Source organism: Poecilia reticulata, linkage group LG12 (assembly GCF_000633615.1).
Source record: "Poecilia reticulata strain Guanapo linkage group LG12, Guppy_female_1.0+MT, whole genome shotgun sequence".
Taxonomy (NCBI): Eukaryota; Metazoa; Chordata; class Actinopteri; order Cyprinodontiformes; family Poeciliidae; genus Poecilia; species Poecilia reticulata.
The window spans coordinates 18356986-18370431 of NC_024342.1; the positions used below are offsets into that span (position 1 = coordinate 18356986).

Below are 13446 nucleotides of genomic sequence, written 5' to 3' on the forward strand. Positions count from 1 at the left end.
TATATATATATATATATTTTTTTTAAATGCAGACTTACTTTGTAAGATAAGTAGCAGTGCAATAAATGCTGAAAACACTTGAAAATAGGTAAAAAAATTAAATAAAAAAGTAGGGTCTGAAATTAGTTTTTGCAGGTTTGTTTTGACAAAGAAAGTGGCTGACAAAAAAAAAATCTTGATTGGTACTGTAAAACATGGTAAACTATTTACAATTAAAAACTTGTTTTAAATGTACATTTCCTGTACCCTTCTCAGAGGAGCCAAGCATGTGCTACTACTATGATGGTGATGGGGTGTGCGAGGACTTCGAGCGAGAAACGGGTGTGAGAGACTGTGGCCTCTATACACCCAGTGGTTTCTTAGACCAGTGGGCTTCCCATGTTAATGTCTCCCATGAAGAAAAGCCATATTGCTCTGGGGATGTGGCTGCTGGGTATCCTGCTGCTACTAAGGTCAGTTCATACAGAAAAATGTGCAAGATTAAATTCTTCATCAATGTCACATTACCTCAGTGTAATAAACATTCTCAACAACATAAAAGTAGTCAAGGTAAAGCGTCATAAAATAAGTTACAATCAGTTAAAAACTGTTCTAGGGCAAAGTAAAACAATTGTTAAAATCCAGAACAATTGGGCAGCAACTCCTATAATGGCTGCAACCTCAAGCACCCATCTACCTTTGTCTTTGGATGGGCTGTACAGAAACAAATTTCATTTTGCTTCTGTACAATGACAGAAAAGACTGATTATGATTCTGAGGTCATCCAGTCTTACAGTGTTCAAGTATTTTTTCTATGTCACACAATTACACACATAGCACAAAGGGAAGTGACATGCCTCCACATCTTAAAATTGACTAAATTGATTTCTTGAACAATGTAAACAAAAAAAACTTTTTTCCTTCAGAGACTCCTTTCTTGACATCTATTGTGGTGTGTGGTTGATCACTTCTTCTCTTTTTAATTTAATATCCGCATTCCCATCTCCACATATCTTATACAATATTTTCATTTGGAGAAAAAAAAGTAAAATTTTCTTGTATCTGCTACATTCTTCCCAGGATCTGTAGAAATAGTTATGCTCTAGCGAGTGGTAATTTCTCATAACTAAACAAACCTGAAAATCGACTATGCTTCAATCAATTCCATTAGAAAATGTGAATCAACAGAACAACTATTCGATCTCTTGTGTGATGTACTTCCTAGACCAAATAAAGCCCTCAATTTCACAAGGTAACAAAGTTTGTCTATATCTAAGGGCAGCAGATAGCCTTAAGCACTCGATTTAAGTTTTCAGAAACTTGATATGGGTTTTGAAAACTATTTTATTTTGTGCATTTGAATGATTCTTAGTTAAAATAGATACAAATAATGGAAATATATGTGATCAAATCCAAGTAATCTAGAGGAGAATAAGCAAACTAAATGTGATCTACAGTTTTATTGAGAATATGAAGTGCTATGCCAGAGTTGTGCCTGCCAAAACAGTTTTGCTGTGCTGATGTAAACAGTTTATTTTAATTAGTTTGAAAGCAGTTAGTATGGTGGGACCAAATGACTGACTGCATTGAGTTGGGGTTATCAAAATAAAATGGTAAGAAGTGAGATTTAATTGCCATGGCTGAGGTTATTTTCTAAATTGTATTTCTTTTATGCAATATATTTATCTATGTAGACTTTTTTGCGCATATGATGTTTTAACTCAGATATAAGTCTTCAGATAACTTCATTGGTCCTCTAGCTCCACCTGGTAAACATGTGACCAAGATATTGGTGCCCTTCTCCCGAAAGTTAGCAAAACTGTTCTCTCAGCTTAGACAAAACACACATTGTTGCCAAATATCTCTATCTCTTTTCTATTTGATAAGTAAATTTTTTCAAATGGGTTTCTTATGTGAGTGCAGTCAGCTGAACTACTTAGACCGTATTGCAGATTAGATCAGCCTTTTGCATGACATAAAGATGTCTGGGTTAAACTCTGCACCGTGGCCAATAGAGAATAACATTCCAACTGTTTTTTGTGGTTTTGCTATGAGTCAGAATAACTTTATCATAACAACAGCGCATTTTCTACACACACGAGTTAAATCCCTAATAAGTATTCTATAAGGAGAACTGGACCTAGTATTAAACCCCAACACAACTTTGTGAATTAGATTAACAGTCTGGTGATGCAGCAGACACCACCATATGCATAAGCAGTCCAATACTAGTGGACTTTGCTAAATTTTTACTCTCTAAGGGAATGAGCACCGGAACCCAAACTATAACATTTTGTGCCCGAGTACCTTAGATAAAATTAAAATATGAAGCTACAAAGGGTAATAAATTAGAAGCGGTTTGGGAGCCGAATTAGTTGGCTACCTGAAAAGAGCTGACATCTTCCTAAGAATTGAGCAAGGACTGCAGGAGGGTTAAAAAAAAGAGAAAGGCCTTCCAAATAAAGTTTTTAATCTTTTTTATAGAGCCATGAAAATATCTGTACATGAGTCAAAGTCGATGTGCGAATTAAGACAAAATAATTATCAGAAAACCTGGACAAGTAATATTAAAACCTGCTTTACAGTCTTCGCTCTTTGGTAATCAAGCTTGTACAATTACATAGTCATACAGAAATATGTGTGCAAGCATACATACAGTCCCTGTCCTGCCTCCATACAGGCTTATAAGGTAAATTCATATGGGACTGAAATGTACTATTTTTGTCGCTCTAAAACAGTACATAATGTTTCTCCACTACTTTTCTGCAGCATGCTTTAGCGGAGCTACAGTCGAGATCTGGCCCTCACAATTTACTTTGGTGTGTTTATAATTATCTCCATGTGTGTGGGCACGTTTTCTCATATTCTTGGGTTCATCAGTCAATAGTCCACTGTGCTTGTGGGGTACAACAGTTTATTAGGACTAAAATGGCCCCTAAATTTTAAAAGGTTGTTTATGGGTTATTAGGACTTAGGTTTTAGGGTTGCTCTTGTTAAATGGTTGGTAAAGAGCTTGATCATGCATAACAAGAGTAGACAAAAGTAAAAGAATGTATAGTGCAAAAACCTTACTAATGCATATGTGTGTGGAGGAGCTTGTGAAAGTGGGGAGTCTGCATTTGCATTCAAACACCAAGATTAAACATCAAACCGAGTGATTTCTCTAGAGAATGCTACTGCCCTCACAATCTCTCAATGGAGCTTTAATTATACATTAGCAACAGAAGGGATAAGCCTTAAGTGCTGTCACACAAAAGGCAAGTCATATGTAAAATTAAGCTACCTTGGAATTTCAAATAAACATATAAGAGGCACAATAGGGAGTGCGATAGCTAGACATTATCATTAACTGGCCTAGTTATGTTTCAAATTGCAAAAAACATTAATAGTTTGTATTCGAGACAGAATACAACTAGGGACTGCTGCAGGGAGATATTTTTCTATACTGTTTCTTCTCCAGCTAGATATTCAGGGACATGAATGAGATGCTTGCACACAACTTGAATCACACTCTAAAATGAGACGGAGAGAGAGGAATACTAACAAACACAGAAGCTTAAACAGTCACTGAAATTATGCTTCAAGAGGGCAGCGAGGTCAGCTTTTCTGGCACTTGCTCTCCTTCCTAACATCCCTACAAACCACAAAATCCTCATCAAGCATTTGGCACTGACATCCTCATGTGGTTAGATTAAAAAGAGACCTCTGAAATGGTGTTTTTTTGTCTTTTTCTCTAGAATATTGTAAAAATACAATAATAATAAAAAAAACATCCTCTGCTCATAGTGAGACATTATTGAATATACAAAGTTTTTACAATATTTTGTTTAACACAAGGGTCATTAAGGACCCATTTTTTTAACCTTGCACACGCTTCAGTCCTTATGTGAAAGCTACTTATGTTTTTCCTGATGAGACTGACAGACAAACTGCACCTACTCATCAGCTTGAAAAGATCAGTTTGCACAGTTTGCCACTGAGGTTGTCTATCATCAGCTTCAGCACAATGCGACGGTTAGCTTTGGTAGGTATGGGTGGCTCTGGGTGCAAGGACATTACCTCACACACCGGGAGCTTACCAGCGTTCCAGTAAACCATGGGATGGTGCTTGGAAACTCATACTTTCTTCTCTCTGTTTCTCTTTTCTCCTTGCCACAAATGTCTCACAGATGCTCACAACTGTTTACCGAGTGCAGGCTCTACATGTGTATGTACGCCTTCATCAGAGAAAGAATGAGAACTAGCAAAGACGAAAAGAGAAAAAATATATTTGAAAGTAATACAGTGTACTTTCAATTAGTAAATAATCATTCTAATTTGGTTTTTCACCAACGAAAGAAAAGCAATTTGAAGTTAATGATAAGTTATGAAAAGGTAGGTGTTTTCTTTCAGTTTCCATACTTTGAAACTAGGCGCACATCAGTCAAGGTTTTGTGACCACTGGTCAATGTCAAATTTTTGTAAAGCTGAATTCTCTTTAAGAAATGTTATTGACACTCTGTCGATACTGAGAGTGCTAATTCTGGCTTTTACTATTATTGTAACATAAATGATTGATTAGAAATTCTGCCAATTCTTAAATTTAGGCTCTTTGTGTATTCCCTAGATAATATAGACCCAAATTTTAAGTCTGACATTTCAAAAAGACTGGTAATGTTCCCAAATCAAGCACGTGTCATGGCACACAGAGCTAAAAGCTCCTGTGGAAAATAAAACAACAAATAAACAGAACAACAATGAGCAACTTCCTGGCATTTATTAAAGTCAGCTCTGGATCAATAAGCCTGTCAGTTAGGTGAATCATTCCCAAGATCATTTAGTGGCTGCTGTGTTCTAGAAACTAGCTTAGTACTTGACCTTAATAGGTGCGACACAACCAAATCAGGAATTTGGCAATAAATAAACAACATAAGATTGCTTTATATATGCTTCAGATTGAATAGCTATGGAAAATCAGTACCAGGTAATATTTTAGGTGAGCTCATTTTTGTCTCTAATTTCTGGAGTTAAAGACAATTCTTGTATTGAAAATGTTCTTATAATTTTCTGCTTTAAAAGACTTTCAGCACATTTGGACCATCTCTGAAGAAGTATCTGTAAGATTATTGACTTGCATCCTAAAAAGGTGCTTTCCAAAGTCTGAAGATGTTTGAGTAAAAATTTAAGCCAATTAAGGTGCTGCATGCTCACAAAATATATATGTTTAAATTCTGACTTTTACTTTGTTGAATATGTGGAAACTCTAGACACCCAATAGAGAGAGTCTGCTGGTGAGGTGCATTGCACAGTAGAAGGGTTATTGACATAATTTCTCTGCCTTTGCTAACAGCTCCCTTCTGTGTTTCCTGCCTTTTAAGTTTATTGTTTCACTTTATGTTGTGAGGGAGTCTTTTTACAGTACAGACATAACTTTGGGGCAGTGAATCTGACAGTTGCACTCTCACTTTCTCTTTATCCCATTCGGTTTCCCCTTGGCTTAAGACGCTTTAGTCTCCTTTTATCTGAAGTGGTGATTTACAAACACCAGTTTGTGTCTGCCGAACTCCAGTTGACAACCCAGCTGGTAAATATTAAGACCATGTGTGTAACTATGTGCAAGGGAGTGTGTTTGTGTGTGTTTTGAAGCTTAGTTGCTCACCTTCTGTCTAATGTAATTGTGAATGTTTGTTTTTATTTAAAAAAAGGAAAAAGAAAAGTGAGAACTTGTCTATTCAAAACAGATTTAAACTTTAACTTCTTAGGTCAAATTGCAACCTCAGAGCTTCCATAGTAAATAAACAGTTATGTTTTTCAGTAATGCTTGTCCAACAAATTAATACATCTTTGGGTACCTCATGGGTTTTGCACATTTTTTTAATTTCACTATTTAACCAAAGCCAGCCATGTTCTGAGGATCTTAAATCCATGTGCGAATGTACTCAAGATGTATCAGGGATGGTCTTCGTCAGACCATCTTCAGTGGTGGTCTTGGACACACTCATGTAAAATACAAGAAACACTGAGAAAAAGCTGATTTAAAATGTATATTTTTAATTGTTTTCCACTTAAAGGGCCACCTGCTGACATGAGGTGACTCTCCATAAGCATCTGGCTCACCTGAACACCTTTCTATGCAAATAAATAAATAAATAAATAAATAAATAATAATAAAAAAATCTCTTCTGTGAACAGCATTGCCAAAATCAAATATCCGTCTTTTCAGGACATTGAAGAAAAAATAAGTTTGTCATTTCCCAAGGTGCTCACAATTATTTGTGGTTCCACTGCATTACGGAGCAAGTAGTCATTCTTTGTAGGTCAAATTTTATTTGGAATCAAAACGACCAGACCAGGTAGCTTCGTTGCCCTTACCAATAACGGTATTCTACTTTATAGTAATGCAAGTAACTGTGATGTTTTGACTAAATGTTGCTGAAACAGCACTCATATTTTTGTCACATTTGTTAAGTTAAAATATCCTTACTGTATTGATAATAAAGGTCATATGTTGTACATTTGCAAAATCTGTGTAAAATGACCCCATTTTACTGCATACACTATGCCAAACAGAATGCTATAAATGACCCGAGACTCATACTCCACTCTTCTCGGCAAGAATCAATGAATCTTTTTACTGTCCATTGGGACTTAGTATTGAGCATGCACTCTACTCCTTGGAAAACACCTGATCATAGTGCACTCTTAATTGTGTTTTATTATTTACTCTTCCTATCGTCAATAGATTTGTACTTAAAAATGTATAAGCTGATGAATGGTAAATGGACTGTTCTTGAACAGAGCTTTATCTAGTACAGAAGACTCCAAGGCCGCTTAAACTATATTCAGTCATTCACACATTCACACGATCGTGGTGGTGAGCTACAGTGTAGCCACAGCTGCCCTGAGGCAGAATGACAGCTGCCATATGTTCGCATGAATCTAAATACACTTAAATAATGAACCCAAATTGTGGTCAAAATTTCATATTATCTTTTCCCCTTTTTTATTGTCCTTTTCTCTTTTTCTTTTTAGGTTCAATTAAATATTGCTCCTTTGATGCCAGCATTGCTTTGAAGGACATAATTTAAAACAATTTGAAACCGATATTTAAATTCAAACCATACATTAGACATTTATAAATGTTCACAGACAAAATAACACAAACAGTTTCTCAAAAAAAAAAAAAAAAAAAAAAAAAGAAAAACTGACGGCCAATTCTCAATCAATAGCACTGGACTGGTGTATGTCACACATCGTTTTATGACAAGAAGATATCGGAATTCCAAATCCGGCTGAACCATGGTTCTGGTTTGGATTTTCCAGTTTTGTTGATGCTCTTTTTTTCTTATAACTCTTATTTATCCCAAAGTGAAAAAGTAAGTGTACTTGCTATTTCCAACAAATAAGGCCTATAAGAGAAATTCCATAATTTCCTAAACAATGGAAATTGTTTGATGTGAGCTTTCACATGGCCTTTTTTGACCCCACTCTATGTAAAAGTTTATTGATGAACAAATAAAACTTCAATGAAAGTAAGCTCCTAAGTGCTTGACGGATGGAAAGTTGTCTTGCCATCAACACCCTTCCTCCCACTTTTAACACTGGCACCCAATCAATGACAAATTCATTCAGATTACTGTGATTCTGCACTCACATGGGGGATGGTGGAGTGGTGGGATGAAAGGAAGCGTAATGAGCCACAGGTCACACGCGAATTGCCTCCCATTGGTGTGATGCTTTGTAAAGAGGGGGATGTTTGCCTGTGGGCAGGAAATTATGTGAGGAGGAGGGGTGCTGAGAAAGGTCTAGCTGGTTCCACCTGTGTTTATATGAACAAATCGTCCCCTTGTCTCACAGTGCTTTTCTCCATCTGCCCTGCTAGTGAAGTTTTGGCATTGGAAAAAGGTCATCCACAAGCAAAAACAGAGTTTAAGATAATTTAATGTATCCAACTGGAGCGACAGAGTTGAAGTGTCAAAACTGTCCCAAAATGGGGCAAGAAAAGCCATTCATGTCAACTAATCTCGTGCGGTGGGGGGTTGATGTTTTTTGTTTTCAACCGCATTTCTGATTTTTGTCACTTCAGCTCTGAGCGGAAAGGTCATGTCAACAGATTCAAAGGACAGATAAACTGACGTATAGCTGGTCTGGCCAGTTTTCTACGGTGGCAGGATCTTGCAGAAGCCTCTCTAGCAAAACTCTCATGTTACTGGTGTCTCATTTCACCAGCTCAGGGCAGCAGACGAAACTCATTGTCCTTGGTGTGTGTCCTTTCTTCTCTTTATCTTTGTTTATCCATTGCTCAATAATCTTTTACAATCTGTATATATGTTTTTGTCCTTCTGCTACCTAATTCTGACCTTCCCACATTTCATGTAGCTCACACTTTTCTATTTTAAAGCATTTTGCATTGGTAATGAGTTACCACAAATCCAAAGTAAGGATACCAGGATTTTTCTCTTGCCTTTGTTATCTATCCAAATAATGTAATGCCTTCAAAACTGTTGTGAAATAATTTAATTTTTCTCCTGCTTAAATGCCACTCACCAGTTCGGCCAAAATATTTTACTTTGAATTGGACCTTTCAACACGAAAGGCCTTACAAAAGTATTCACACCCTGTACTGTTTTCATATTAACCAATTAACACACGAGAAAATGGAGGGGTAGGGACAGTTGCTGAGAGGTTTAAAGACCCCAAAGTTTAAAAACCTTACAAGGAACCATTCATTACATGATCCAACATGCAAAGAGTACAACACAACTGCAAAGCTATAAAAACATGGCTTTTACTGTAAACCAACATGTGGGGGAAGGGGCCCATTTCATTAGTTTTCAAGGTCTACATGCGGTGATGTAATGTCATGCAGAAATATCATGGTCCTCTTTAAATATGCAGGCTTTTTACTGTTTCACTAGTTAAACAAGAGGGTCTTCAAAAAACTGGCAGTAGGTTCAGGAATTGATTTCCAGTCCGTCTACAAACCAAAATCTCAATCTGCATAATGTATAACAGCCCCTACTAGCAAACCAGCTGCACCTTGCTGGAGTTTGAGTCAAAGTGGACCAATGAGCCCATGCACCCGGTCCAGAGTCACTCTAATCGCTTCAGGTTTGATTCCTCTTAGATCTTTGGCAGTTAGTTTATGTCTTTCAAGAGTGTTTCATACGTCTCAAAGACTTTATAGATTTTGATTTGTTAAAAACTAAAATGGTTTATTAAAAACAAATCATTTTTGATATCCTTTTTCAGATGTTGATATCTCTCCCTTACACATATACCAGTAACCTGACTTTCTATATTTAATAAGAATTTAAGTTGACACTGCTCTGATTAGGAAAATATAACATAAAGAAAAGATTGCTATGGGTAAAGTTTGTTATTTAATGGTTAAGATGAGAGCCAAATGCAGAGAGCAGAGGTAGGCAAGTGAAAATAGACAGCATTTACTAAACAAATTAGGAAAATCAAAAAGAATAAATCCTAAGTGGAACACAAGTAAACAGGATAAATGGAACTTGGTGGAACTAGACTGATGTGCATTAAAGATCTGACTGGGGGGAGGTTGATAACATAACAATTTTAAGAACATGATGACATAAATCTAATGAAATAATCTTTATTTCATGCAGACATGTCTGTCCAAAGTCTTTGACTTATCTGATGGAGTCTCCCAGTATGCATGGTTCCCTTGTCAAGAGGCTTACAGACAAAGATCGGAATATTCTACGTACTGGCTGAAGGTAAGATAAATACTAAATATATTCTCAAGTGAGAATGTGAAACTTCTTGTGCGATACTTGATGTAGATTGACTCTTGTTTCTTAGTATAATTAGTGTTATTCTACCTTGAAATAAAAAAAAAAAAATCCAATGTTCCAAAACTCCAGAGAAAATCAAGTTTTAGATTTGGTTAAAATTGCCGTGTTTCAGATGAAAAAAGATCCGACTGGCATTGTCAAACATAGCATTTTTGGAATTGCTTTGTTTCAGTGTATGGACTTGGGAAGCTAGGGTTTCATATGTATAAATTCTTCTGAAATTGCAATCTTCAGTTTATACAAAGCCCATTTCAAAAGCCCTTACAATTCATTTTGTTTGTAAGAGATATGGAAAAGGAATGAGAAGCATTTTATAGCGTCCATAAACCAAACTGACATTTCTGTGGAATTTGGGGCTGGCATTTTTTGGCACACCACATGAGATGTAGACAGTACTGTGGGTCACATTGTTCTTTGATTTTGAAATGCCAGTAACTGAATACAAACTCTGAGCCAATGTTACGTCATACCATTTGTGCTTGTATTAGTTAAGGCTAGAAAAAGTGACTCGATGAGGGACTCTTCCCACACGACAAATCCCAATACTTGATTTTGAGGAAGGACTGAGGGCTAAAATGTTGATTCAATAAAGTTAAGACATACACATGGAGAAGGAGCGTAAGCACAATATTTTGTTTTGTTGACAGTTGTTTCAAACCAGTGTCAGTAATGCCAGTTTATAGACTGCAGCAATGTATTTTTTCATAGCAAACCTGGGCACTAGTAGCTTGGCCATTGCCTTCATACACAATTCTGTTTGGTTCTCATCTTTCAGTGGTGCATCTGGGATTTGTCCCATTATGGTTGATTTTTCAGGATGCATTTCATATGTCATAGCCCTTCTCTCCACCTGGTTGTTTATCCAATTTCCAGTGAGTTTCAGATCATAGGTCCCTTCACGATCGACACAGCGCATTACATATATCATGGCCAAGCAACTGGGTAAAATTAGATCCAATTGTTTAAAACGTCAACAGAGTCCACACCACCAGAGCAAGCAATTGTTTCTCAATAGCAGTACAAGGCAAACCGTAGATCAAGGGGCTTGTTATTAACTGACTTCATTTCATTGTTTGTTGTTATGTGGTTGGAAAAGCAGCACTGAAAAAAACCCCCAAAAAACAAAAAACTACTTGGTAAGTACCAAAGATTTGTCCCAGCATCAATATGGCCTTCATTTTGGAATTAGATTTTCCAAATTTGGGACAATGTTTCACATTTCAGTGATTATATTTGTTGTGAAAATCATAGACAGTGGCTACCCAAATTTAGTGTTAAGGGGCCTAAGAAAACAAAACCATTTAAAGGGATTTGAATGCCTTGTTACCAACATTGTTCAAAAAAGGGAATAAAGTGAAAAAATCTAAAAATCAAGACGAACTATTATGTGAAAATGCATTTTGTTTTCTTTTATTTAGGCAAACTTTTCTCATCCCATGGTGGCTGCAGCAGTAATTGTACATCTGGCTGCTGATGGGACAAAGTTCATTGACCAGACACAGTGCAACATTACTGTTCAACTGGTGGACACCAAGGATGGTTTCCATAGTCTAGGTGAGAACTCCTATAGCAATTTTTAAGCTCCATCCCACTTCATATACCACACTTTCATATTAAAAAGAACAACTTAGATCCCCAAAACAACAAGGCAACTTAAACTGTAACTCCCTTTTTTTGTATTGTTTGCTTGTGTTGCTTTTTTAACATCTGCATGCTGCCTTGTTTAGTCATCACTCCTATTTTCTGAATGGAGACGGATTCATTCCCACCGCCCTTATCATTTACTCTGTTCACTCTGTTTTGTCTTTGGCTCTGTGGCTTCTAATAACATCTCCACAGGTGAGTGGCGTCTGAGCTGCCGCACCAACCCTTTGGTGATCCCCGTGAGCCATGACCTGTCAGTGGCCTTTTACCACACCAAGGCTATCCTGGTCATGTTTTCCTGTCAACTGGTGGCCATCTCTGGCATTGGCCTGCGATCCTTCCAGTCGTTTGACCCCATCACAATCAGTGGTTGCCAGAGTAATGAGATCTACAACCCCACAGGACAGAGGTGAGAGATCTGCCTGCTAAAAATGAATGTGTGGAGTGGTAAAGACATGTGCCAGGGAAAATAAATAGTTGATGCATTTTTCAGTAATGCTGTCATGGCATTTGGTGATAATCCATTGCAGTAAGTCATGTTTTGCATACGTTCACAGAGTGACGAAATCCAAAAATACCAAATTTGAGATTACATGAATCAACAGAACTGAACGGAAAAACAATAGGAGATTTCCAGTCTTGCTTTTAATAAACCTGACAGAAAACGGATTGCATCAATGATTACACAATCAAACCAGTGCTAACATCATAACTGTAGGAAATTGAGCAAACAATGTACAATTGCTTTGAATTTGTGGTGCAGCTCTGCAAATGTTCCAAAAATAAAGTGTCTGAATTGCCTCTAACCCTAAATTGTGTTTACTGTGACAACTTGTTTTGTATCGAGCTTGGCTAAAGACCACAATACATTAAAAATAACTTTTTCTTTGAAAATCAATAACCAGTTCTACATGTTATCCTCTCCTTGGCCAGTTCGGACTTGTCTGGCAACACAGTTTCAACTTGCACATCAAAGGGGTTGCCACATGCAGAATATTATTTCTTAATTGGTTATATTTCTCTGTGCTCAAAATATTTCATTAAACACACACAAGATGTAAAAATGTGTATGTATGTTGTTGTAAGTGGTTCTGTGTGAATGGACTGTTTGAATAGATTTTGTGGGTTTTTTTATTATCAGTGCCAGTCAGACCTACAGCGGATTGCAGAAGTTTGAATTCAGCTGAAGGTTTTTCCATATGTTGTTGCACTACAACCACAAACGTAGAAAATCTACATTGGAATTGTCCATGTTTCATTATCACAAAACATTGTATAATTGTGACGTGAAAGGAAGATAATATGTTTTAAATTTCTTCTCATTACAAATAAAAATCTGAAAGGTATGACTTCCATCTACGCAGTAATGTTAGTTCATGCTTCTGCAAAAAAATAACATTCCAATAGAAAAAGATGCAATTTGATGGATGCAATGTGACAGAATGTGGAAAAGGTGAAAGCTTATCAGTTATTATTGTTTATTCCAATAATATTTTTCAATTAATCCAGCATTTAACTCAGGCTCAGACCCTAATTCTCCTGCTAGTATTGACAAGGTTCTGCCGTTTTGATCAACACCAGTCCATTACCTCTTTGTCATCAACCTTCCAATTAGCCACTCTGCTTTCACTTCCTGTCTGTCTCGTACTTTTCCACACATCCTCCTCCTCCCATCCTTCAGCTCTGCTGTTATTCTCTGCCATCCTCTCATCTTTTTCGTTTACATCATTTTCCTTTACCCCTCAACAATCGTCTCCAACTCCCCTTTTTTGTGCCTCTTGCTCTCCCTTTATTCCTATCATTCTCCTGAGCCAAACACCACATTTCCCGTAACAATTATTCCCTCACTAAACACCACATCCCTTTGGTAACTGAGTTCTTAAAAACAGGATCTATTAACGTGACTCAGTTTTGTGTTCCACGCGTGTCTGTGAGCAGACGCACATGTATGTTTTCCACTTTGTTTTTTAGATTTACTTTTTACCCTTTTCATCAGGGAAAGGGTTTATGTGGGTTTAATACT

The 13446-nt window shown here is 36.9% G+C and overlaps 1 protein-coding gene across 2 annotated transcripts in view; it reads left to right on the forward strand.

Moving 5' to 3' along the window:
- Positions 1-13446, forward strand: part of pappaa (pregnancy-associated plasma protein A, pappalysin 1a) — a 98727-nt gene that overhangs the window by 43304 nt on the left and 41977 nt on the right. For both annotated transcript variants that reach the window (XM_008424380.2, XM_008424379.2), the window contains 4 exons: positions 256-452; positions 9591-9701; positions 11198-11333; positions 11619-11832. In XM_008424380.2, coding sequence (XP_008422602.1) covers positions 256-452; positions 9591-9701; positions 11198-11333; positions 11619-11832 — 658 coding nt within the window. The remainder of the gene's footprint in view (positions 1-255; positions 453-9590; positions 9702-11197; positions 11334-11618; positions 11833-13446) is intronic.